The sequence below is a fragment of the Sylvia atricapilla genome, chromosome Z (genome assembly GCF_009819655.1).
Source record: "Sylvia atricapilla isolate bSylAtr1 chromosome Z, bSylAtr1.pri, whole genome shotgun sequence".
In the NCBI taxonomy this organism is placed as follows: Eukaryota; Metazoa; Chordata; class Aves; order Passeriformes; family Sylviidae; genus Sylvia; species Sylvia atricapilla.
The window spans coordinates 8382584-8410014 of record NC_089174.1 but is presented as its reverse complement, the minus strand read 5'-3'; the positions used below and the strand labels follow the sequence as shown (position 1 = coordinate 8410014).

Below are 27431 nucleotides of genomic sequence, written 5' to 3'. Positions count from 1 at the left end.
GCGCTACATTCGGTTCTGGACCTGTTAGAAGGACGTGGAGGTTCTGGAGCGAAGGGCAGCTCAGCTCCTGGGAGGAGTGGAGAAGGAGTCTGATGGGCAGCGGCTGAGGGCGGCGGCGGAGTCACCGCCCCGCAGCTCTGTAAGAGGTGTCTGATCTGGTGGCTGAGGGACCTGGTTTAGGATCACAGAACCGTCGAGGCTAGGAGAGATCTCCAAGACCACGAAGTCCAGCCATCCGCTCAGCGCTGCCATACAACCCCAACACCACTGAACCACTGCAACGCTCGAACCAAAGGCGTGTTTCAGAGGCGTCTGAGAGATGTGTTTTAGGGGTTGTAGTGGCAGTAGCGGATGCTCGGCTGGACTTGATGATCCCGATGGTCTTCTTCCAACCCTGACCATTCCATTCCGTCCCGTCCCGCTCCGCCGCGCCCAGCGCGCCCTGAAGGACGGGGGGAGGGGGCAGCGCGAGGGAGCGCGCGCGGGGCCGCTCCCCTCTCCCCGCGGGGCGCGCGCGCGGTGCCGCAGCGACGCCCGCCCTCCGCCGCCCGCTCTGCGCACGCGCGCGGGAAACTGCGGCTGCGCGGCCGCAGCACCGCGTCTCCCCGTGTGGCCCCCCCCCTCTCCCGCCGCACAACGGCTGCGGGTGAGCGCTGCGCATGCGCTGCGCTCCGCTCCTTGTGTGTGTCTGCCTCCCGCCAGCCCGGCTTGCCCGCGCCGGAACCTCGCGGGGAAGTGGTGTTGGCGGGCGCGCATGCGCATAGCCGCTGGTCTTTTCCCCCATCTTTCGTTTCCCGGCCTCACGGAGAAGCGCCGCGGGGGCAGCGGGAACCGGGAGCGGGAAAGGCGCGCGCGTCGTCGCGCGTGCGCAAAGGAGGCCGTGAGCGGGCCCCGGCGGGCTCCCGCCAATCGGGCACCGCCCCGCCGCGGCGGCCCAGGCGCGCCGTGCGTGCGTGCGTCCGCTCGTGCGTGCGTGCGTGCGCTCGGCGGCGGCGGCGGCGCGTCCCGAGCCCCGAATGAACGCGCCGGTCCCGGCGGGCGAGCGGCCCTGAGCGACCCGCAAGCGCGGACGGGCCGTGCCCAGCGGCTCCTCCGCCCGCACTCCGCCCGTCGCACGGGTGAGTGACCGACGACCGACCCGCCGAGCGCCCGCTGCCCGCCCCGCCGCCGCTGCGCCGCGAGCCAGGGGGAGGCGCGGCGCCCCCGGCCCGCCCGCAGCCCCCGGCCCGGGGCCCGCCCGCCCGCAGCCGCCGCCGGTCCCGGGGCTTCAGCCGGCCCCTGCAGCCCCGCGAGGGTCGCGGCGCCCCGCAGTATACCCTCAGGGGCGCCCCGGGTGCCGGTACCGCCCCCCTGCCCCCTCCCCGGGCCGGCGGTGCCGCTGCCTCCGCCCGTCCCGGTCCGCGCCCTCTTTGCGGGGAGGATCCGCCCCCCCCCTTGTCTCCCAGTCCCGTTTCCCCCAAAATTTCACGGGGTCGGGAGGGGGTCGCCCTTGTCGCGTACCCCTGCGCCCCCCCGGTACCCCCTGGGCTGGGGAGGGGTCGGGATCCCGGCGGTGCCGGCCGGGCCCGCGGGCAGCTCGGGCCGTTCTCCCCGGGAGATGCCGTCCTGCCCCGTCCATCCCCGGGGAGGCGACGGCAGAGATGCCGCTATCGGCCCATCTCCCGCTCCCCGCGGGAGGATGTAAACTTTCCTGGAGATCCCTCAGCGTCGTCTGCCAGACCTCCCTGACTGCGGGCTCTCTCTGTGTCATTTTTAGTCACCTGCTCTGCTCTCATTGTTTGGGCTTTCGAGGTTTTGCCCTTTCCCCCTCGCATCTGCCCCCTCTTTACTGTCTTTTTGGGGTGTTTTTAAGGAAGTTGCACGGATAAATTCCCATCCTGCTTTTTATAGTGACTGTAGGATGCTGTGTGAATGTAACTCTTGGATTAAAATTTCCACGGGACCTGTGGTTTGGGTTCTCAGACACAAAATCCTACAGGATACTTTCCCTCTCCCCTTCTTCGCTCCCCCCTGCTCCAAAATAAACCTCCCTCCGATGGGTCACCGACCCGGGAAACTGTGAAGCACTTGCAAGCTTGTGACTCTGGTATCTCCAGTGAGCATCTTGGAAAAATCGGCACAAATATTTTCTTTAGCTTTTCCTGAGAGACCAAACCAGTTCAGCATCTGCAGTGGCATTTTCTGAAGCCTGTTTACTTCTCACAGCTTTTTCTCAGGTGTCTGAAATTTCCTTCACAAATATAAATTCTGATTTTTTTGAAATACAGTTTGGGAATCGTACAGGTCACACAGCAAACCAAACATTGCAAGTGCAGCATGCAGGTCACTGTCCTTTATAGGAAATACAAGTGAAGTTTTAACTCCTATAATCAGGCTCCTCAAACATGTTTGAACAATAAATAGAAATTAAGAGTCCAGGTTACTTTACATTTGGTGCTTGACAATGTCTCATCCATTGAGGGCCTCCTGTGCCTGAGAGTCATTGAACTTGCACTTTTATATTAGGGAAATCTGTTGTCTAGAGCTCAGTAAAGGAGCACAGAAGTCGCAGGAGGGTGTAGAACCTGCTGCTTTAAAGATAAAATAAAGATGCTGTGAAGGAAAGCACCACATTTAATACATTGGTGTGCATAAGAAATTTGAATGCAAATGAACCCAAATTTTTTGTTGAAGAACGTCTGAGTGAATTTCTGCTTGTGTGATTCTAGGGTACATGTAACTTCTCATTTCTTAGATCAAGCCCGTGGAAAATCAATCTGTATGGAACAATCTTTGTGTTTGTAGTATGTGTGTTCCATTTTGGTGGAGACCGTGAAAATCTCCCAGCCAGTGATTCCACAGTACGTCACTCCTTGTGATCCAGTCTGTGAGACTTGGACAAAGCTGACACGCAAGATTCTGTCAACAGTAGATGTAATCACTATTTTTTGTAATTCTTACTCATTTGTTAACCTTTTAAACATGGAAAACCAAAATGTTGAGCTGGTTTTAAGTTGCATTTTTTCTCATTCCAGTGAAATGTAGCTTGATACTTGGCAAACTAGATTTGTTGCTCATGGTGATTTAACTCGAGAGATGAAAACAGAATTTTGAGTGCTTGCATTCAGAATTGTGGGACTGCAGCTGCATAACTTGGTTTCATCTTTCTCAAAAAAATAGTTTGTTCTTTTTTAATAGACAGGATAAGTGCATTTTGACACAAAAGTGATCCAAGAGTAGTGTCTTCTCACGTGAGAAAGCAAATATAATTTATGGAGAGGTCTATGGATGTTTCTCTTTCTCAGGGGCTTTTTTTCTACACTTTAAAAATGTATAAGTATACAACCAAAATGTATAAACACCCAGTGAAACAAACAAAAACAAATGCAGAGTTCAAAAGAACACTTTTAGATACCCTTGTAAAATGCTTTCATAGTAATTTAATCTGATGGTGAAAAGAATGTGATTTCCTTTTTGGCCTGTTTGAGTTTTAAATATTTTCCCAAATGGTAAGTTATTTGTAATTGTGAAGTATTTCAAAACAGTTGGTTTTTTTTAGACATCAGCATCCATGTGTTGAGTAAAGGTTGACATTATTTTTAACTTCACTGTGAGCCCTAAAAAACCTAATTATGCAGAAGTACTTGAGGAAGTCAGGCTGTGTCAGGTTCTGGTGCTGCTGCAGTGACGTGCCTGTGGTGCCCTGGGAGGTGGAAAGCAGCAAACTGTGAGAAGGTTCTTTATGATCTTGTGTTTTGGAAAGTTGTTTTTGCTATAAACTAGGTATGATGAGAGCCACTTAAAAAATTTTTGTGTGGCATAAATTACTTTCATTTTCTAAAATACAAACTTGCTACTTAAATTCAAGAGTAGCTCTGTTTTAGTAGAGTTAGTAGGACCTTCGCACATGGTCAAGGAAATTCCTGATCTTCCTTTTAGTAACTGGTATCATTGGTGTCAATATTTTAATAATATAATATCAATATAAAATGAAACAGGTAGACTCAAGTGATTGTGTATGCATATACACCACACTGTTTATGCAAAACCAGAACTTTTTGCATTTTGTATTTTTTTGTTAGTATATTTCTAAACATCCCTGCGTGATTTATGTTGATCTGTTGGATGTGAGATGTAAACAAGTAGTCTTTGTAATATAACTTCCTGCTTGTCTTTTGTAGGTCTTTTTCTGCTCCTGAACATTATTTAAGTTTTAAAATTTACTGAGATTTTTATTTTTTGATATACATACATATATATGAGTGTGTATATATATATATGTATGTATATGTATATGTATGTACATATGCATGTGTGTCTGTCTCTTCAGGAACCATTCTTTCTCCTCAGAAGGGATTACAGAATAGTCTTGTTTTATTTTTTCTTACAGAAGGGTACAGTATAACAATTCTTTTGTGTTTAACTCTTAAGGACTCCCTATTGCCACTGCAAAAGGGTGTGACCAGTTTATCCAGATTGGCACATTTTTTGTGCAAATCAGCAAGATCCAAAATCTTTGCGTTCTTGTTCTGAGTGTGCGTCAGCGACGTGAACTCTTCGCAGTTAGAGCAGAGAGCAGATGAAGCTGTTGGGAGAGGAGAGGCGAGGGGGACAGGACAGGCAAGAGGCAGGAGTTTTGAGACAGGAGTTCTGCAGTAAACAGTGCAAGGCCAACAGCTACAACTCGGTCTGTGAAAATCTGTCGAGGCAGAAGGCAGCAGGAGTGTCTATTAGCAGGAGGATGTGCTGCCGGGAACTTGAGGACATTCCTTTGCTTTCGGTTAGAGGAAGAGTGAGTGATAACAGCATTATGAGTTTCTGACAGCGCTGGGGAGCACCACGTCTGCCTGTGCGAATTCCAGAGAGCAGTCGAGCATTTTCATGCAGATCTGTGCCATTGTAGCCCAGTCCAGATGTGTTGCAACTCTGCTCTCTTATTTGTGGCTGGATTTTACACTTTTTTTCCAACACAAATATCAGGCTCTATGGTGGCTTTTCTTATTTAGCTGAGTCAAGTGAAGAGAAAGGCTGAGGAGGATTTTATTGCAGTTGTGGCAAATTCTGATTGTAAAGCTCAGATCTCCAAAGTAAAAAGCCTTAAGAAAGTTAATTTGAAGAAGATGATTTTTTTATTTCTTGGTAGGTGTAGAAGCAAGTGAACATAAACTTCCTAGTACTACCAAGAAATTAATACACTCACGAGCCCTGTCTGCCTGAGTTGGTCGCTGTGACCTCAGTGTTACATTTTAAAACGTGTTCCTTGGTAGCACATGATAAGTTTGTGATTCATACTGAATTTTCTGAGCGGAGAACAGTAGCTCTCGTGCACTTACTGAAACCTGGTGTTTTAGTGCCAAACTAATTGTGGGTCACGGAGGGGTTTCCACTGCAGCACTTTAGTCAGAGAGTTGTCTAAAGTTTTGTTCCTAATGCTGTTTGATAGCCTCAAGATACCACTGATACCGAAAGTGGTAACGTATTATCATCTCATCTTTACTTATCTGCCCTGAGACTTTGTGAGCCTTTACAGCCAAAACCTGTGCTGGAGGCTATGCTGAATTTGGGGTTTTCTTTGCTTCTGTTTTTGAAGTTCAGTAGCATGAATTTCAATGCATGTGCGTATGTATATATTTTCTACAAATTCATTTCCGTTAACAAATAACTATAAAAATTAGTTGCAGTAACTTTTTTCCCCAATTATTCTCTTTCTGTATTTCCCACTTACTTCTTTTCCATTTCTGCTTTTGTATTAGCGTCCAAAGTTTTATTTTAATTCTCAAACTTTTTTTTGCATAAAAAACTATTTTTCTTGATGGAGAAATGTCATTAAAATTTGACGAAATACTGCCTCTGCCAGACACTTGTTTATTTGGCTGTATTGAAGTAGCATAAAGAAAAGGGACAAATCACTTCGAAGCATCCAGTACCTATTTATAAAGCTATGTTAATTTGCCATTTGTTGCTGTTAACGTGCTGATTGCAGGTGTTCTTTCCCTGTAGCATTGAGAGGATTGCAGTGGCATTCTAAGGTCATTTAAAACCATGACAAGCTCAGTCGGACAGAAGAAAGTCTCCTCCAGACAAAGGAAGTGTGGGTTTTGTCGGTCGAATAAGGATAACGAATGTGGGCAGCTGTTGATGTCGGAGAACCAGAAGGTGGCGGCACATCACAAGTGTATGGTGAGTGACCGGGAATGGGACAGAGCCGGGAGGACACTCCAAACACGTGGAAAAGCCAGCCAGAATGGGAATTGGCACCCATGAATAACCACTGCAACTTGATGGGGTTCATATCTATAAGTTTCTCTATCACTTACACCTTTAAAGATTAAAATACAGGTTTTGTCTTTGCAATTTTAGTTGTTCTCATCCGCACTGGTTTCTTCACACACTGATAATGAGAGTCTTGGTGGATTCTCCATTGAAGATATTCAGAAAGAAATAAAGAGAGGCACAAAACTGGTAAGTCCCTATTTTGGCTCTTGGAAAGGGAAAGAGAGTATTTTCATACCTTCCATAAAGTTTGCAAGGAAGTTTGCTCAGTGTATTTAACCCATTTAGTATTTTCTATTAGATTTCTAAAAGAAACTCACATTCTAGAGTCCTTGGAAGAATGTTATTGTGCCTTTACCTGTTTGCTACCAAAATCTATTGTTAGATATGAAATACACTTTTTGCTCCTTTTGTACCGATTTAAAAAATAATGCTGTGAGTATAGAGGGTTTGTGAGGTATGTGGATACAGTAGTCATTGCAGCTCCACCAAATTAAAGAGATTGAGCAGCAGTGACTTTTTGAATTCCTGAGAAGCTAATTCATGAGGATTTTATATTATTATTATTATCATCATTACTGTTATTTACAGCTAGTTATTTTCCATTTGGGGAAATGAGTGAGGCTCTTTTAAAAATAATTTTAGCAGATGATCAGTTCACTCCTCACTTTAAAACCTTTCAGCTTATTTATTTAAAGCTATGTATTTACCATTTCTTGGACCACTAAGAGAAGTCCAAAGTATTATTGTAGAACTACAATTTTACAGTAATAGTCTACTATTTCATCCACTGTTTCATTTTAATATTTTCCAATCCAGAGAACTTCATTTGCTCAAATTAACTGAAGCATAAAAAAATAACAGTTCACAAATCATTCATGCTGAGATTAGAACTTTCAAAAGAACGCATTAGTAAATGAAACTATTGATCATGAGGAAACTTCTTGATTCTTGTGTCTCTTAAAGGGTTTTAAAGGTTTTTTTCTTTTTATGTTATTGGTGGTGGATTCTGCTTCTGAATCTCTTTATGTTCCTTCTGTTGCAGTGGCTCCATTCTTGTAACTCACCAGCTGTGTGTACTAGACACTTTGTTCAGGTTTTTGTAGAAAGCCTGGTTCTGTTCAATCTAATAGATTCATAGTCCTGAGTTGTTTCCTCTTTAGAGAAAATGTACAACATAATTTTAGATCTTAACTTAGGTTCCATGTCTCCAGCTGTCAGAAAGCTGCAGCTCTGAATCACTCTCTGGAGGAACTTGTCTTTCTCCATTGGCGTGTAGGAAGTGTAAAGGTAAAGGTTTATCATTAGCCCAGATCCCTTCTCTCAGGTCTGCTTGCTGGTCTGGCCTGGTCCATTCAGCAAAAACCTCAGTGCCCTGGGTTAAGTGAATGTGCTGATGGGCTCAGTTTGTCCTCCCTCAGGAGGTGCTGCTGGCCAGGTGGGCACTGACAGTGGGGACCTTGCTACCAGAGTGACAGTGACAGAATGTAGAGACTTTCTGATGGTAATAGATCAGTCTGAGGAAAGGTGATAGGTTCAAACCTTGGTAGGCCAGTAAAAAGGCTTATGAAGTCTAAATATTTGGAAGTACAAGTCACTGATATTTTAATTATTTTAATTATCTGTATCTGTGAATGGAAAGGTTTTTGGTTTTTTTTTTTGAAGAACATACCTAATTTGCAGCTTATCAAACTTCTTATGTACCCAATATAACTTGAGTTAGTGACCATTTGGACAGCAGGCACATGCCAGTGGAAGAAGTATTTTATTACTTACTAGAAATATGGATTAAACGTGTGTGCTCTGTTTACAGACACATCGTGGTGTTCATAAAAATAAAATTTTCTTTTAGTTATTTCTGGCTTTCAAAAGAACTGAGATTCTGACTGAACTTGATTGGCTGCATGTATAAGCCTATGCTTTTCTAAAGGACTTTGATCAGCAGTTATTATGTATAAAACCATAATGTGTAACAGATTTATGAGATAAAATGCCCATACAAATTAGGTAACAACTAGGGAATGGTATATAACTGTACCATTTCAGAGCTTGCAGAGGAGTAAATGGAGATGATCCAAGGCTTTGACATTTCTGCTGTTCAGTTGACTTTGTTAAAACTGAAAAACAGACTGGTGGTATATTTTTTTGGCATATTTGAGGGTAGCAAGGAGAACTTGACTAAATGAGTGCAGTGGAGAAAAAAATGTATCCAAAAGACAGGTATATATAGGGATGGATGGGTGGATGGATGGATGGATGGATGGATGGAGGGAATATCCTACATTGCATACTTGAACTTGGAATTGATTGCAACCGTTTGGGACTGGTCTTAGGTGGTGAGTTTAATGGGGAATCCTGAGATTTTTTGGGAATATTGAGTCAGTAAAAAACAGTAAGGAGAAAAGTGTTGTCAATTACTTTCCTACCACAGTATAAGGAGGACCATGAGCAAGGGAGATAGGTGTTATCTATGTGTCTGATACAAGAATCAATTAATGGAAGAGTAAAGCAAAAACCTCAATTTGAATCTTCTTTGCAGTAGAAGTATAAAGAGCAAAATGTATTTTAGTTGAAATAAATTAATTGTGTTTACCAAATATTCTGCTAAATTCAGTGTTTTGGAAAGGACTTAAGGATATAACTTTAGGTAAAAAAAAAAGTAAAGTTAGGTGCTGATGCCAAGGTAAATTGAAATGCAGGTCATCAGTATTTCTGACTGCAGGATTCATTCTCAAATGGATGTAATTTTTTTTTCCCCTCTTGCCTTTTTAATATAAGTCAGAACTAAACAGGTGCAATTATGATTTTAACTTTTCTGAAATGGTTGGTACAAACAGACTGTCCTTATGAGAGGGATATTCAGGTGAATACCTGTGTAACTTTGATCAGATACATTGCACAAAAATAAATTACTTTTTTCTTTGTTGAATTGATAATGGTGGTTGAGTTGATAATGCATCTGATGGTTATTGCACTGTTGCACACTTTTAACAAATTTCTTAATTTTAAAACAAATTGTGCAAAGCACCTGAGAGCAGGAAGAGTAATTCCAAGTGCATAAATCCATTTGTTTTCTCACCAGGACTGGTAAATGTTACTTTGAACCCAGAAGTACTAAACAATAAGTTCCATGAATTGTGCTTTTTTTGTTTCCAGATGTGCTCTTTATGCCACTGTCCCGGAGCGACCATTGGCTGTGATGTGAAAACATGTCACAAGACATATCACTACTACTGTGCTTTGCATGATAAGGCTCAGATAAGAGAGAAACCTTCACAAGGCATTTATATGTAACTATTATTTATTCATTATGCTTTTTTTAAATTTGTATTTTACATTCTTTGTTTAAAAAACAAGCAACAAAGCAAAACAAAACCCCACTTTGGAATCTAAACAAAACTGTTGCAAAAATTCTAATTATGATTGTGGCATTCAAAACAGTGATGTGCTAGAAAAGCATATTTTCACTGCAAGATTTGTTTATCAGTGAGTCTTATAAGTGGGAGAAAAATGTACTGGCATTTAAATTTAAAAGATGAGTAAATAATCTGTGATTCGTGACTGACTTGACAGTTTTCAACTACTTTGTTTATAGGATTTTATGTCGAAAACACAAGAAAACTACGCATAACTCTGAAGGTAAAATTATTCAATATAAATTTTTCCCATTGTAGAAAGCTCTTTGGTTAAATTTAGCTTTTCTGGAGAATATAAATGTTTTCAGTAAAAATTAGAACTACATTTTTTTGAGAAACAACGAGTTTGGAAACCCATCTGATTTCTGTATTTTCTCTAAAAATTATTGATTGAGGTGGAGAAAAGCCCCAACCATAAATTTTAGGATGTTCAAATGATACGATGCTCCATAAAACCAAAGCTTGGATTGAAGTCATACATTCTCTTCTTGGAAGAAGCTGGCTTATATTTGTAGTTAAGTATTCACAATATTAAGATCTGAAATATTTTGTCAGGTAACAGATGATTTTTGCTACTGCCAATATTTCTAAATACTCATTTTTTTGACTAGCAAATAGAGTTTAACTCTTGAAAAAAGAAACACCCAATAGTAAATGAAAAAGGTTGTGTTCACTTCCAGATAAGTTTCTGAATCATAATGATTTTTAAAAAGTTTTATGGATCCATTCATGAAAGCTGTGTAGCTTTGCAGAAAAGAATAGTGAAATGCCACAACTGTCGATATATTGTGCAGTCTGTTAAAATTCCAGACTAGTGTGTATTTATTTATTTATTTATTATGTATTTATTAAGGTATTTTTCTTTTTTGCTGCTGTATCTGAATTTGGGTAAGCAAACAGTTGGTAGTTTACTTCTTGTATTGCTTTCTACTGAAATGTCATCAGATTTAACTAATGAGGAGTATACAACTGTTTAGTGAAGATTAAACTTGGTAAGGTACTTCAGTCTCTATGCCAAATGTATTTTTAAGATAATAGTTTGCTTTTTATGCTACCGGTAGTAGATTTATCAATGGCAAAGGTTTGGGGGTTATTTTAATGTTCAGAAAGGTTCTGAAGGCAGCAGAAAATACCAAAGAAAATTGATTTCTTTTTTTAGTCCATTTACATAATTATTGTTGTGTGCCTATATATGAAGCTCTAATTTTACTGTTACTGGGTTTAAACAAGAAAAATAATATATACATTATAATTAGTTCTCCAAAGAGAAGGGGCCATGTTATCTTGTAGTTTGGCACTTCATTTGTTTGTTTTTGGGGTTGCTTTGTGTGTTAGCAGACAAAGAATATGAAAGATGTTTTGAGTCCAAAGAAATTAATTGATTGAGCTGATGTTTTAAAATAATTTTTTATACTTACTCACAAATACATCAGTGTTTGGCATGTGTTTAAAAATGCCTCCAGTTCTTCTTGGAGCTCAAAACCAATGGATTGCCTTTTCTGCTTGGGATTCCTTGCAGGATCTGAACTTGTGCTTTTCTTTAAGAGCGTTTGGAAATCATTATCTCCAATTTTACAGTGTCATTTTGTAATAGCAAAGGCTGTTAAATTTTATATAGATACACTGGGAAAAATTAGTGGGTTTTTTGTTAAATGTTGGTGATGGTAGTTTATTAAAACATTAATCTAGATTCATATAAAAAAGGCTTTAGATTGAGGGTAGGAGAGAAGAAATACACAATATCAGCCAGAACAGCTGAGGCCGAAGGACCCAACAGTATATTATTTAGCACTTTGCGCACATTTTTTTGTTTAAAATATTTACTTCAGTCATACTTTACACTTCTAGAAATAGCTTTGCACTTCTAGAGCTATGTGTAGCTATACTTCACATTCCTGTTTTTAGTTTTTTCTGTAATATTTCACTGAAATTCCACCCAGTTCTCTTTCCCAAAGAATGTATTTTCTTTTTAGTCCATACAGTTTTGGAAACCTTACCCATAAAATAATTAGTATTTACAGTTCTGGACTTGATGATGCCAGAAGCTGGGGCTCTTTTGTGATAGACTTCCTCTAAATCAAAGAAAGTAGAAATACAAATTGCATATGCCTGATACAATGCTATAAGTAATTGCCATAGCAATGGTATTTTGCTGCATTGAACACTAATTAACTTTAGCAGACAAAAATTACAGGTGGTTTTCAGAGTTTCAGAGTGGACTTGGGAGGTTTTTTCCTTAATACTTAAATGCTGAAGTTTACTCAGTGAAATGACAGCTGGAAGGTGTTAGATGGTGAGGTTAAGCATTATATATGTATTTTGTTTGTTTCTTGATGAAAATGTGAATGTCAAGGAGGCATTTCAGCGTGAAAGAATGGTGGTGTGTGAAAACAGATAAAGGACTTGGCAGAAAAGAGTGACTAGACTAGGCAGGGAAACTAGATGTTAACATAGTGGCTGTTTTTTGGGTTTCTTTTTTTTTTTATATAATGTTGTTTTAGTTTCACTTTCATTAATCTTTGCATAGCAGTGTTTTCCTAACAGAACAGTTAAAGCTTATCTGTGATTCTGTCACTCAGTGTGGGAGTATAGAGGCACTGGAACCATAAGTCCTTTAAAATGGAAATTTAACTGCTCCTTCTCTGGGTTACTTTTGATTGGGGATTTTTTTATTATTAATAAATTGTTGCATTTTGTTTTCTTGGTCAGTTTAGGACATCTCTGGGTTCTTGTGTTTGGTTCTTTGTACCCAGATTTAATTGTTCCAGTCCAAGTATTTTTATTCTCTTACTTATGTTAGTAGATGTTCAAAGAGTTTTTAGGAGTGTTTGGTTTGTCCAGAACAGTTTATTTTCTGTAGGCAACACTGCTGCATAACAGTAAGATAGAAAATGGTTGCTTCTGGGGGCATACTTGCCCAAGTCTGAGATCTGGCTCATGTACTTTTTTTAGAAGTTATAGTTTAAAGATTCTAACTGTAAACACTTAATAACAGTTAAAGGAAATCTCTTGAGCTGCATCAAAATGTTGTTGGACTTACGTTGGAATTAAGTTTCCTGCTAAGGCTTAATAAAAAGGACCTCATAGATGTTTTCTGTTAGTGTTACGAAATTCAGGTGGTGTGAGGATTCATCAGACTTGGTACCTACTCATCAAGACAAAATTAATGAGTTATGGGAATTAATTTTTCTCCACTTGACAGGACTTGATGAACTACCTTCTGCTTTCTTTGAATATAAAAATGTGAAACATGGGAGCAGAGTACTGTGCTCTTAAATTCATTACTTGTTTCAACAGATTGTTGGGTTTGTCTGGTTTGTCTGTATGGCCTGGCATTTAGGTGACATAGAAGAAGGAAAACTGTATTTCTCCTATATTTCCTTTGTGTTATTCAGTGTGGTTTTCCTGTGCTTTGTTCCCATTAACTGAAAAAAGAACATTAGATTTTTGCCTTGCTGGTTACAAATTTAACAAAATAAATGAACTTTAGGTAACAGCTTCATTCATAATTTCAGGCAAGCTAAGTTTTCAGTAGTGAATAGGTTACAGGAATTGATGCCAGTGCTTTCAAATGATCACAACTAACCATTAGTTGAAATACTGTTCAGTTTTGTACATTTGCATTATTCTTTCTGAAGAATGAAGTATTGTTGAGCTAATGTTTTGGAACTGTTTGTTGGAATTTATTCCATTGTACTGGAAATTATTGTTGAAAAATCAAAAAACTGGCATCATAGTTCCCTGCAGGTGGGGCTGCCCTGGCTCATGTGTTGAATTTAAAACAAATTCAGCTGTTGAGGAATAGTTTAATATAAACTAAGATAAGAATGTAATTTCATCTGTTACACAGTGGTAAGACAAAGACTAAGAAAATATTCATATGGCTTCTCTTGTTAATGTTTAAAGCAGATGCTTGAGAACTGTGGGTTCAGAAAATAAAATGTCTGTAATTTTTTGTTGTAGCTGTGATCAAAGCCTCAGGGAATTACGTTTCCACAGTGGAAACAAGGATATTCTCTGTCTTAGCATCCTTTTCGTGTAATTCTAAAGATCAGACATAGAGTCTGTGCTTTGCACACTGCTTGGTAAGTTGAGTCATGATGCTATTTCTCTGAGACCTATTTAGAGATACCGCAATCTATATCCCAAAGTGCTGTGAAAACCAGAGACTGGCAGGAAAAACATCTGCAACTTTTTGGCATTCTAGTTAGGTAACATTCTGATTCATCTTTGGATTCTTCAAGCTGTGTTTGTTCCCTGTTGCATTTTCCGTGGCACTGGTGGAAGCACAGGTTTGCTTTACCTTGTTTGCAGTAACATAGTCAGGTGCAAATGTTTCTGTAATGTTGCAGAAGTTTGGGGTCACCTTGATTTTGACCCTGAGAAAGTCTTCCCCGGGCTCTGCTGACTGAGCCTGTTTGGTGTCTGTCTCTCGGAGAATGCTCTGGGTGTGGCATCAAATGTGCTCATGGTGTTCCCACAGGAAGAGTAGGTCCGGGAAGTGAATTAGCAGTGTCCCATTATAGATGAATGAGGGTTTGTGCAGAAGGGTTGTCACACCAGGGTTTTCTTATGGAAAACCACACTGCTAATGGAAAGGGAAAAATGTAAGTGTCATGTGGTGAAATGGTTTGTCCTGTCTGAGGAGCTGTCCTGTGATATTCTAATTCTCCCTCCCATCTAGGCGTGTTACACAGAGAGGCTTGAGCTACTCAACAAATTCATCAGACCAGGGGTCATAAGTTTTGTGATTATTCAGATAAGCCAAGGGCATCATCTGTCTTCAGTCTTTGCCAGTGTTTCTTTGCTTGAAAACACATTTAAATTGTGTGGTTAGGAAGGACTATTTTATTATTTTTCTAAGTCAAATGTACTTAATTAAAGAAATAATCTCAAGTACCTCATAACAAACAATTTTTGGACAAAAGTCATCAGTTCCTTGAAGTATCTGGAGCTTTTGGAAAACATACTAGTCGCAGGACCCAGGGCTAAATAAATTTTTATGTGTTTAATGTAACTTATTCTTCTTCCATTGAAAAAGATAACACAAAAATATATTCAGCATTTTGGTTATTAATTTCACATCAGCTGCTGATAAAAACTACTGTTATTTCATGATTAGTTTACATGATTTTGTATTTGATTTGATTCTTACTATTGCTTATAGATGCATCCACATTTTTAGTATTAACACAGGGCCAATAAGGCTCTTTTGGCAGGTTGTTTGGTTGTTTTTGGTTTTTTTTGATGTTTCTTTCCAATTTGAAACAATGGTGTTGGCTTATACGGTCTGTTTGGTTTCAGCCATAGTTTAAGATTTTACTCTAGCATGCTGAAGTACTCTTTTCTTTCTCTGTTATATTCCATTTATCTTCTAAAAATCTAATAAGATTGATTTTGTTCCTTGAATTTTTAGTTTCTCTTTTATCCTAAGTGCACTGTAAAACTTCACCTGCACAGGTATGATTTCAGATTTATATAGCAGCATGTCTCAGCTGCCTCAGCATTCTATGCTTTGACTTCTTTTCATGTCCAGTCCTACTTGCAAATATATTTTGCCAGTAGTTTTGGTTTCTTATGTTCCTTATACAAACTCAGCCTCCTTTGTTTCTGGCTCTCTTACTCTGTTTTTTAAGGTAGTGTTGGATGTCAGTAGAGCAGTATTTATTGTACACATCCTCTTTTTACTTGTTCTTTCACAATCTTTAAATCACATAATTCTTTATTAGTTTGCTTTAACCTGGCTTTTGGAAAGGAGTGATTCCATGGGTATTTCAAGCTAATGCAATATGAATCGGTGATACCTCAACCTTTTCTCTGCCAAGCCTTGTTTTAAACAAACATTTTGATCCTTTTTCCTTCTAGTCATGATCAAAGGAGAATTTTTAGATTTCTCTCTGAAGCTGAATCTCCCTGTTAACAGCTGATGTAATATAGCGTTTTGCCAGGCTTCCTTCTGTGGTACTTTGTACTGCTCGTGGATTTTTAAAATGAAGATTAGGGTCTTGTTGCTAGTCATCTGCATTTAAAATGTCATATTCCTAGATGTGTTTTAAAATGTAGATTTTTTCCTCTTGATTTCTACCCTTACCCCCCCCCCCCCCCTCTCAGGCCATGTTGTGTATTGGGCTCTTTTCAAATCTAGCATTTAGGGGCTTCTGAGGGAAGCTCATAGAAACTTCCTTGGAACACTTTAGATAGTTTATATTGAGGAAATTGTCATGATTTTAAAAATCAATGCAGTAATGGAATACGGAATGGGGGGTAATTAAAGAGGGAGTTCTAGGGACTCTCGGGGATTCAGAGGATGGGTGATATCCATGATAAAACATCACCTGGTCAGGGAGGAGTTGAACAACTTTTTGTGTTTTCCTTAGTTCAAGCTGACATGAGAAGTTGGAAACACTCAACCATCAGATGCCAGGGACACAGGGTAAGCTGGCAGTGGGCTTGAGGGGAGGGATAGGGCACCCACCAAGCTGTAAATTAGACATGAAGACCATCCAGATGGGTTTGATAGCAGGTTACAGTCTTCCTGTTGTATTCTGTGAGTTCAAGGTGCTGTAAAAACAAGAAGAGCTTTAATGTTTTGAGGTTTCAGTCTTGAAGGACAGATGTGGTAGAGCAGATCCTCACATCTTGGTGCTTTTACTCTATAGTTCCGCGTCACTTGAAGTAGGAGACATAAATCTTCAAGGAATTGTATTTTAGTGAAGAGCAGCTGGATTTTAATGATGTCTGAACTTCTCTGAAAGTCATAGTTTTAAGCACAGAAAAGGGGATCTCTTTTGAGGAAAGCTGTGCATTCTTCATGGGTTTTTATCTAACACTGAAACGATCTTTAAAAATACATCATTTTTACTTTTCAAATCTCTATATATATGTTATAATTATAGACTAGAAATAGCACTTAAGAACTTACTCTTTTAGGAGATTGACACTTTTGTTAAAAAATTGTTTCCATAAGGTGTAATTGGTTTTTAGCAATTATAACTCACTTCTAGTTTTGTAAGAGTTCAGGACATGCTTTGGTGTTATTGTAGAAAATAAGGGTGGACTGAGGTGGAAAGCGTTTTGGCTGATAAAATTGACAAGGAGCTTTGGAAAAAACAAGGAATGGCAGTGAATGGACTGTGTGTTGCTTCATCAAATAAACTAGGGGAGTAGGTTGAATTATTCTGGAAGGAGTATTTTAAACTTCTTATTGATGTGATTTAAAGGGTCATGGATTCAATAGTCACATTTTTGTAAGACGATTTTTCTAGAATAACCATCTATGATTTCTGTAAATGTAAACATAGAGACAAATATTCAGAATTTTTTTTGAATAATCAGTGGGGAGTTCATTGATACAATTGCATTGTATCAAGATAAAAGAGAATTCTTTTTGAATTCAGATTGTAATAAAGTTTGCTATATGCAGTCTAAGAGGTCAGTATCTAAATTGCATGACCTTGCTTGGGGAATTTAGCAAGTGGTGACAAATGAAAAATAATATTCTATAGGAAATATTGAGAAGAAAATGTAAAATGTATTGTTTCATTACATAATCTGTGTCATCATGTATTTAGTTTTTTCAGCATAAAATAAACGGTGCTTTTGACAAGTAATTACAAAAAAGTAGTTTATATATTAAAGTACAGGGATGTTGTAGACAGACTGATGTGTCTTAGTAGCAACTTGTATGTAGCTGAATCGTCTGTAAGTTTAAACCAAAATAATTTGCAGATCTGTATAAATTTTAGTAGATCCTGTTGTGATGCATTTGGATGAGTTTTCTGTCCTTAATAACTGAGCAGAAGCTGTGGCTTTCTTGGGGGTTAGTGACAGATAGAATAGGTGGAGCTGAAGAGGATGTACTTGTGTGCCAGGTTAGGCCAGGGCTTCAGCTGTCTTCTGCTCCCACTTGATGACTGTGGAATGTGTTTGGCATTTTGACTTCAAGTTTTGTGCAGTTGAGTCACTCTTACCAAGAAATAGAAATGTGATCTAATTTTTTATGTGATAATAGGTAAGAAAGACAAGTGCTGGCAAGGCAGCATTTACTCTCCAACTATGATGTCTTGTCCAGATACTAAAACAATATGGCAATATCCATCAAGTGAATGTTTCAAGTCTTCTGATTACCATTTCCTTCTGTTTGGGCGCTCATACTGATGTTTGTGGTTTGGATTTTGAGAAGAGAAGTCCTTCAGCGGAGTCTGTGCATTTTCTTTAAACAAGTCTGCTGAAATATGTTTGTGGTTCGAGCGGGAATGGGTGGTATATATTAAAAGAAAAAAAGGAGGATGCTCCTGTGAGTAGGAAAATTGTTGGTGACTGCATAGAGCTGGTTGTTAGATGTAGTTACCAAATACAATTTAACTAGATCACATTGGAAGCAGTCATAATCTTGCAGAATTGATCTGTTATCCTGTGTAGAGCTGTGTGTCGTGCCAAGGACAGCATGCACAAAGGCTGGGCTCAGCTCTGTGTAGCATTCACAGCTCAGCTGACGTTTGCAAAGGAACTTGTCAGGCCTCTCTGGTATGTCTGTATTGCAAAACGTGTTCTCATATACTTCATGGTCTGAATATACTTGATATGGGATGCTGTCAGTGGGGATGATTTCCTCTAAACTGGAGGTTGCTTTTAGCTTCAGGTCTAAAAATATTCTGTAATGACATAAAATCGTAGATTTGTTTCACTGAAGACAAAATACTTTCCAGTTTTCAAGCTTAATGTTAATGTTATAGCCCAGTGGATTAATTATTTTTCTTAAGTCAACAGGCATCAATTAATAAAACACAGAGAGAGGTGTTATTTGGGTACACTAGCATATTATCAAAGGCAGTTTACACTGGAGTTCTGCATCTTAAAATAATAAATTATTAGATTTCATGGATGAAAATACTTCACAGTTTCATTGTAGTTTAAATGAATGTTATTTTCAATGAAGGTGAAGATGCATATCTGAGGACACATTTTAGGTCTGAAAGTAGAAGTTGTAAGAAACTCTAAACCTTATGTTATAAAGATACAAAGCTGTGTGACATATAAAAAGTAATGTTTTCAGGATCTGCAGTTGCATGTTTGTAATAAATGGGGAAAAGGTACTATTTTTATTTCTGACCAAAATTCAGAAAATATATGCTGTGGTTTCTTGTCTGGTTTTGGTTAGTTGCGGGGGGGGGTTTGTTTGGTTTGGGTTTTTTTCTTAGTTTTTTATAAAATTGTGGATAATCTTATTTAATGATGTTTTCTAACTTCTAAAGCAGATTTAGAAGAAAATATCAATGAACATGAATTGGAGCCTTCACCTCCCAAAGGCAAAAGGAGGGGTCGTAAGGGAAAGCCAAGAAAAACAAATTTAAAAGGGCAATCAGAAGACACTAGATCTACGTCCTCACATGGCACAGATGAAATAGAAAGCAGTTCCTATGTAAGCAGTAAATATGCTAAACTTCTTAGAAGACAGAATTGCATTTTTTTTCTCTGAAATATAAGTTTTATTAATATTTGCATTTGTCTGAGCCTCCAGCTGGTGGCCACAGGCTTTTAAAATTGCAACCTTATTTGTATCCCAGCAGTATATTTTAGTAAAATGTTTTTCTTTCAGAGAGACAGGTCTCCCCACAGAAGCAGCCCCAGTGATACAAAACCTAAATGTGGATTCTGTCATGCAGGTGAAGAAGAAAATGAAGCTAGAGGAAAGCTTCATATATTTAATGCCAAAAAGGCTGCAGCACACTATAAGTGCATGGTGAGTAACAGTATTGTTGTTAACCATTCTATTCTGTGAATTTTTGTTTGAATTGCTATTTTGGATTTTAATACAGTACCCTCACATGTAATTATGCTGAGTATTGTCTGTATGCTGATGATCTCCTTAAGCACTGAAGTGTTGCAAAGTGAGCAATTCATTTATTTTCACTGCAGGCAATATGAATAAAAGTTGGCTTCATGCTAAGAGATGGAATTAGCTCAGGGAGACTCTTTAGCTTATTAAAAATGCTCCCTTAGCATCTAAATGCATATGAAGTATTTAAAAAGGAAAACAGAAAACAGTTTTAACCAGAAGAATCCTTTCCAAGAATTAAACAGCTTCACAGGGATTCAGGCACAATCTGAGAAGAATCCATGAACTTTGTCCATTTTTTGACCTGTGGATTCAGGCTGTGTGACTCAAGTAGAGTGTGGGATGTGGAAGTTCTAGAAAGCTCTTGCCTTTAGATGATCATGTTTATAGAACTGTCAGCCTGAACAGGATCTAATTGCAACGAGCCTGAGCAGACAGTGCCATTTTTCATGTCACTCATTCTGAGTGACGTAGGACTTTGGGTAACAAACTTCACTGGTTCATGTTGTACCTCAAAATTAATAACTAGTCCAGACAATCTGTGGGGTTACTCATTGACTTTCTTTGTGACTTTGTCTACCGAACTTCAGTTTTAAGGCAGTTAAAGCTGAATATACCAGGATGATGATGGAAGGGATGGTACTTCTGTCCTCCATTTTCATCCCTCAAGACTTAACAGCTGTATTGACATCAGGGTTGAACCTCAATTACATATATGTCAGAGGGAAGAAAATGGAATATTCCTAAAAAGTTGAATAGTGTAATTGATAATACTGCCCATTTGGTAATTTAAATTTTCATCCTATCATTATTTCTCATCCACTCCTCTGTCTTTTAAAATATATTTCTCCAAGGCAACAACACTAATTAAAGCAGTCAAGTGGGGATCAGAAGGTATACTTTAATTGCTCAGCAAGAGTTTTTCCTAGTTTGTTGGTAAAGCACATGCTGTCTGAGATCATAAAACAGGATGTTCAGTGCTCGGTTATTCCTGTAAAGAAAAAAATTTCCAGTCATCTTGGTGACCTGACATTACTTTGACTTGCATGTTTTACAGTTGTTCTCTTCTGGCACTGTCCAGCTAACAACAACTTCAAGGGCAGAATTTGGTGATTTTGATATCAAAACTGTACTTCAAGAAATCAAGAGAGGAAAAAGAATGGTATGTACCTGCAGTATGTGGTGAATGTGCTAGTGATTCTGCTAAGGTCTGTATACCTCTGCCTCCTTCCTTTTATGGAACAATCTTCTCCGTCTCTTTCTAAACACAAAATTAAAATATGTTGTTACTTGTGGGAAGGGCAGCCAGATAGGAATCACTTACTATTAGTGGGGTTCGGGCATGTGGTATTTGGGATTCTTAATGACAATGTACATAATTGTTATTATCATAGAATCATATGATTCATGATAGCCATGCTGTAACTACAAGAGAGTAACAGCTTTGGACCTTTGTTACTAAAAAAACACTATGTGAAACTGCACACAAAATTACAGAATATGAGTTACTGCACTGCGTATCAGTGTTTCCAACTGTTTTGGTGTTTTAGTAGGAAAAAACATGAAGAACTCAGAGATGGGGATGCTGATAAAACCTCACACTGTGTTTTATTAAAACTCAAGGTATTTTTAAAGTGCTAAGAAATTAATGGGGGATCAGAGAGAGAATAAAAAACTAGCAATATTGTTCCTTGAAAAAAAGTTTAAGACTCTTTATACATTAGCATACTACAGCAGCAATAAAATGGCCTTGGAAATGAAATAACATGTTTTGCAGTCATGTAGCAATTTTCTGTGCAACAGGCAGGTAAATTCTAGTGTTCATATTTTAGTGTTCATATTTTAGTGTTGGTATCTTAGAGTTTCTAATTTACCATGTATCTGATTAACTTTTCATCAGAAGGATGACCTGCCAGAGGAATAGCTCTGTTCCAAAACATTAGCCACAAATATGAGGACCACTTAACTGAATACTAGGAGACAAAAGACTGAGATGGTGAATGTTGCTGTTCTCTTCTTTCTCCTGTACAGAAATGCACACTCTGCAGCCAGCCTGGTGCTACTATTGGGTGTGAAATCAAAGCCTGCATAAAAACATACCATTACCACTGTGGAGTAGAAGACAAAGCTAAATACATTGAGAATATGTCACGAGGAATTTATAAGTAAGGATCTATGTATTTGCTGAATCTATTACAAAAGTAAAGATATTTCATCACACTTTTTCTGCCTAACTTGGCTAGTTAATGTGTTCTTTAAAAATAGAATATTATTTAACTTAAAATAATATTTTTAAGTGATCATTGACTTCACAAAACATTTCAGTTACTCTGCTAATTTAAAATTTCTGTAGTGCTGTAAATAGGAGAAATGAGAAGATTAATTGACTTGCGTTATATTTTCCTTCTCCAGTAACCTATAGTTTAGATCAAGAAAATTGATGTCATGATTCCTTCATATTGCTGTGTTCGTAGCTTCCTCCCGGGGCTTTTTGGGCCCCACAACTTCCCATCTCTCCTGAGGAGCTGTGGCTTGTCTGCAGCTGAGCTGCCACGCTGTGCCCACGAGAGGGCATTCGCTGAGCAGTGCCGAGGCAGTCCTGCAAAACTGGGATTGGTCACAGTTTTGTTGGCTGCTCTGGAATTTTGTTTTCCTCCCCGGTTTAACTGGTGCTTGACTGAAGGCCGTGAATGACTTAAGAGTTGGCAACTGACTTGTAGCACATCTCAGAACTAATTGAGAGATAAGTCAGGGTTTGATGGATATTTTCAGTGTAAATCCTCACTGTTCCTTCTATTGTGCCAGACTCTATTGTAAAAACCATAGTGGAAATGATGAAAGAGATGAAGAGGATGAGGAAAGAGAAAGCAAAAGCCGTGGCAAATCAGGCACTGACCATAATGACATTCCTCAGCAGCAGCTCAATGGAAACTAGGTATGGAAGTTACTCCTGACAGACCTGTTACCAAGACTGAAATGCAATATACAATTAATGTAGTTTACTGCAGTGAAGTATTTAAATCTAGTGTATGCAGAGTACTTTTTATTGGAATACTGTAGAAGAATGGGGAGGATTTGTTGTTTTTTAAAACTGGCTGACTTTGTAACAGTATAAGAAGGGAGGCCCTCATTTCTATTGCTAAATGTAGATGTAATGTCAGAACTGTGAAATGCTTTTCTGTATGATTTTAAATTTACTATTGTTTTCATCATTTTTTAAACAGGTTCAAGGGACAGAGTTATAGAACTGGGAATGGCTAAGACATCATAACTACTAATTCTTTTAAATTGTTTTCTAAAGATCAGAAAAGGGTTAGTAACTTTTTACTACCCAACTCTGTTAGAAATTTCATTGAACTGCCTGAAACGTTCATGTGTGTGAGCCTTCAGTAAGTGGCAGAGTTTTACATGTCAATATTATGTAGTTTGTAGTCTGCAGTGTCTGGAAAAAAAATGAAACACTATATAAATGATATGTAATATGTACAGTGTCAAAAGTTAAGGCAGACATTGAAATGAAGTAAGATCTATATTTCTGGACTGAATAAAAACTTTGAGATTTGGAATGTGTAAGTTGTTTAGTGGATTCACGCAATGAGGGAAGGTCTTAGCTAGTTTAATTAACAACATCGACAAGTCCGTGGTGGCAACAAGCTGGTACTTTGTGAATTTTGCATTTTCTTCCTGCACAAGTTCCGGAGGCTGTACATGGCAAAGCCGCGCTGTTTTTGCTTGGGAAGCACCCATAGGAAAGGACTCGGTGTACACGAAGCACGCTTGAACATTTCAGGTTGTTCCTGTTGTGATTGCTCATTCCACCCGGCATTGTTTGCGGGAGGTTTACTTGAGCAGCTGTTGGTTCTGAGCTGTGAGCTTTAGAACTCATGCCAAAGGGCTGTAGTTCATTCTTTTCCCAAAAACCCACCTCTTTCTGTGTCCTGATTTACAGAGAACACGTCAACAAGTGTGATTAAAACCCTACTATACAAATGTCTGGACTTTGCAGCCCAATCTCTTTTACTTCAGAGAGTTACAACTCTTAACTCACTATGGAATTTAGCCACCATATCTGACATCCATACCTCAGGTGTTCTCTGTTGTGTGGAACACTTCATGTTTTGTCAAGAATGTGCATAAAGGTCCCATATTCTGTAAGAAGAAAGAGGAAACAACCTTTTTGCTAGATTGGTATTTATTTTTTAATCATATGACCACTATATGGGAAACTTTGTGTATCGTCCATATTGTTTCAGTGTTTTTTTTTCCATTCTCTGTCAAGTCAACAATCACAAAATGGAATTGCTAGAATTTGATGTCCTTGAGGGAACGATCAGATCTAGGCTATACCAAACCTGACAGAACAGTCCTCTGACTTCTTTCAAAAAAACCTTGTCATATCTGATGGCTCCTGGCTTCTTTAATTGGTCTGTTAAAGCACATCCTCAGACTTACTTAAATAAAACCAAAAAGCTGAGTCTAGTCCATACGTTTGTCTGTTGCTACCACATCACCTTATTGTTTGTTTAGGGTTTTGACTTGTTTCATTCTGAACTCCCAACAAAACTTCTGGATTTGAAGGAAGGAAACAAGAAAAAGACACTGATTTGACTATAAACTGCTACAGTTCTTCTGTGATTGGTATTGCAAAAACGGTTCATTTGTAACATGAGTTTCTGTAGCATTTTTTACTTGTATTTTTAAAAGATTTAACGTGTGTCATTTGTCTTCTTATGCATTCCCTTAATGTCTTGAGGGACTCAATTACTGTATATTGGAGTTTCTAACATTTTACCTGTTAGAATTCAATCAATTCTGTTTGCTTTCCTGAAGAATGATCCTGTTTGGAAAGAAATATTGCTGTGTACAGGAAATATTCAATTACTGCTCTAAACATGATGCCATTGATCATTTTTATTTTGTATTTGTAACTTTCAAAATTAAAAGCGTGACTTGAATTGCAATGACAGATCGATTATTGAAATTGTCTATCAAGGTGTTTTGTTTCTCCCAGAATATGAACATTTTCCAGCCACACAGAATAGTTTTAGAATGCAAAATAGCATCCTTCAATATTTAAATTACTTCAGTTTGTGCCTCATACATGACCCTCCCATGGAAAAAAGGCACTTTGTTTGCAGCTACTGTATTTAACTAAGTTTGCATGGGGTAGATCTGCCAGCATACTGACTGTACTTGAGACTGAGCTCTAATTCATTGTGTCAGTGGCTTAGTATAATATTTAGTCCAATAACTCACCTGTTATGGATAAATGACCTCATTACATGCCTCGAAGAACCAGAACAGCACTTTACCTTCTGGTAGCAGAAAAGGAAGTGGCTGGTTTCTCTGTTATCCCCGTGTGCTGAAATGGCCTGGTGAAACTGTCATCAATCCAGAATTCATGGAAGCAAAGTCAAAAGCAAAAGCCTTTTCTTACAAGCCTCAAGTTTGTCATAACTGACTTCAACTCATGTATGCTGGGTAAAAGTGCCTTACAATGTAAAAATTGTATTTATATGTTCCCAAGTAGCATCACCTGCTGGGGAGTAATTCAGTCGTGGTGTTAATATTTAGAAGAAATGTACCTCAGCAGTGTATTTACTGTACATCTCTTACATCTTTAATTGTAGTTTTAAAAAGCATGACAATGTATCATAGTATACAACATTTACATCGTTTTTTTTAAAGACAAAATACTGCCATTACTGTCTTTTTATGTGTATTTTAGCTTGGAATTTCAGACAGTCTGTCTGAATTTTGGGGGGTTTGTTTTGGTTTGCAGAGGTTTTTTTTGTTTGGTAAAGCAATGTAATCTTTGCAGACATATATTGAAGATTATTCTGGAGCATCTACTGCCTTCCCAGAAATATTAGAAGTAATGAAAGTGCTCTATAGGTGAACTAGATATGTTTAAATTAGCTAGTTAAATTAATACAGTCATTTTGTTACTGAGATTTTTTTTTTTTACTAGGCACCTTCTGCTTTCATCTCACAATCAAAGAATTCAACATAATGAATTCAACAAAACTTGTCTTAAAAAACTGGTTCCGCTTTTTTTTTTTTTTAAATTTGCCTTTGGGCACTTTACCTTACTTTTTGCCTTTGGGCACTTCTTTAGCTCACAAGAGGATTGTGTCCTGTTTAAGATGCCTGGAACCTCTGAGAAGGGAGGTTTCTCTCCAGCTCCCTGCACCTCTCCATTAAGGGATCTCCCCTACTCACTGTGTCTCTGTGGTCTCACAGATCCGTGGTTGTGCTACTCCCAGAAAGGACTGTGCCAAGCAAAGACAGGCATCACAAGGATCCTGTTCTAATATCTTGAGGATAAAACTGGTGCAATGCCAGAGTCCCAAGGTCAAACCCCGTAACAGTGGGCTGTGCTGTCCAGGGCAGGGGGAAAAGGCTGGTTCAGCGTCAGTGCAGCTCCCAAGCTTGAGGTGAGCAGAGGATCTACTCCTTCAGTAAGGGTTGATCCACAGGAGATTCTGTGATAAGGCTCTAGTAGGAGTCTTGCCTACACTCCCAAAGTCTCAGCTTTAGGTACAAAGAGCTGTGCTTATCTGCAGAGGTTTGAGTCTGCCGAATCTGGCCCTAAAACGTAGTGTTACAGAAGAGAGTTTGCCTCTTACTCCTGCCTACAGAAAAGAGAACTTTCTGCTGAAACAGAGTGAAAAATGAAGAAGTGATAATCTATTTGAAATACCAGACTTATCTGGCAGGTGATAATCAGTGCATTCCAAAAATATTAATACACCGAATCAGATTGACAAGAAAATTAATCCTCATTAGATTAAATTAATCTGAAGAGAACTGAAAGTGCATGATAGCAATTAGTAACTCCTCTTCCGTGTCATCAGAGTTGGATCCCACTGTATCAGTGTTGGAGGTGAAAAAACCAGAACACAGCCCTTGATTTATATACTTGGTGAAGCCGTTCCTATACATGCATATATATGCACAGCCATTAGTTCAGCAGTGACATCTCAGCCCTTAGCAAATCCTGGAGAGCTGTTGCTTGTCAGAAAGCACTCAGGTTAGGCCAACGTTTGCAGCTTTTGCTCTAGCATATATTTACATTAGGTGTAAAGACAAGGAATGTATGGAAAAGGGTAAATGCATTCCTATCTACAATGTTATGTATATTTTGTTCCTATTATATTGGCTTTACTTCCAAAGTTGTAGTTTGCAGTATTAGTTTCTTTTTATTGGTATCCTTGCATATATATATATTCAATAAATGAGTTATGAATTTCATGTTTGCATATCTGTCCTTCTTCCAAGAGTATCACTTTTGAAACTCATTTTAATGCATAAATGCAGTATTTCCTATTGAGGTTACAGGCCCAGGAAAACATTACCAGGAGAGAGGTGAGAAGGCATCATATTTACAGTCTGGCACTTGGTGGTAACTCTGCATTTCTCTGTTCCTAACTCTGCACTGGGTAAGCTGCTTTGGATTTAACAGTGCTTAATGCAAAGTGACTGACTTGCTGGAGGTTCCCTTTCTCACTTCTCAAGAACTTTTTTTTTTTCCAAGAGTGAATTAATTTTGACTAAGAGACTAAGGGAATGTAGAGTATGTCGTGGTTTCAGCTGGGATAGAATTCTCTCCTAGTAGCTGGCACAGTACTCTGTTTTGGATTTGGTGTAAGAATACAGTTGAAAACACACTGATGGTTTAGTTGTTGCTAAGTAGTGTTTATACTACGTCAAGGACTTTTCAGCTTCTCATGGCTGAAGGACACAAGAAGTTGGGAAGGCACAGAGCCAGAACAGCTGACCCAAAGGAATATTCCCTACCATATGGTCTCATAAATGGGGGGAAAGCTGGCTGGGGATGCTGCTCAGAAACTGGCCAAGCATCTGTCAGCAAATGGTGAGAGTTGGATAGTGTGTCACCTGATTTGTATATTCTAATTTTTTTT

At 39.0% G+C, this 27431-nt stretch overlaps 1 protein-coding gene and 1 long non-coding RNA gene across 3 annotated transcripts in view; both read left to right on the top strand.

The window, feature by feature from the left end:
* Positions 1-989: 989 nt before the first annotated feature.
* LOC136373975 (PHD finger protein 6) lies at positions 990-26760 on the top strand. 2 transcript variants are annotated; one of them, XM_066339068.1, is made up of 11 exons: positions 990-1118; positions 5980-6159; positions 6340-6441; positions 9409-9542; positions 9848-9891; positions 18926-19089; positions 19267-19410; positions 20564-20668; positions 21538-21671; positions 22312-22441; positions 22731-26760. In XM_066339068.1, exons 2-10 carry the CDS (start codon positions 6022-6024, stop codon positions 22439-22441), a joined length of 1095 nt encoding a protein of 364 aa, XP_066195165.1. In that variant the 5' UTR covers positions 990-1118; positions 5980-6021; the 3' UTR covers positions 22731-26760. The 2 variants fall into 2 exon arrangements, with proteins under 2 accessions (XP_066195165.1, XP_066195164.1); XM_066339067.1 differs by having other exon boundaries at positions 18923-19089.
* Positions 5831-27431, top strand: part of LOC136373976 (uncharacterized) — a 107497-nt gene continuing 85896 nt past the window's right edge. The window contains exon 1 of the long non-coding RNA XR_010745778.1: positions 5831-5842. This is a non-coding gene — a long non-coding RNA (uncharacterized lncRNA). The remainder of the gene's footprint in view (positions 5843-27431) is intronic.

Bases quoted from the DNA above. Each gene is read 5' to 3' on its own strand.
- LOC136373975 (XM_066339067.1), top strand. From the start codon at position 6,022: ATGACAAGCTCAGTCGGACAGAAGAAAGTCTCCTCCAGACAAAGGAAG. The intron at 9,543-9,847 runs GTAACTATTATT...CTTTGTTTATAG, and splicing joins CCTTCACAAGGCATTTATAT to GATTTTATGTCGAAAACACA. The intron at 9,892-18,922 runs GTAAAATTATTC...TAACTTCTAAAG, and splicing joins AACTACGCATAACTCTGAAG to CAGATTTAGAAGAAAATATC.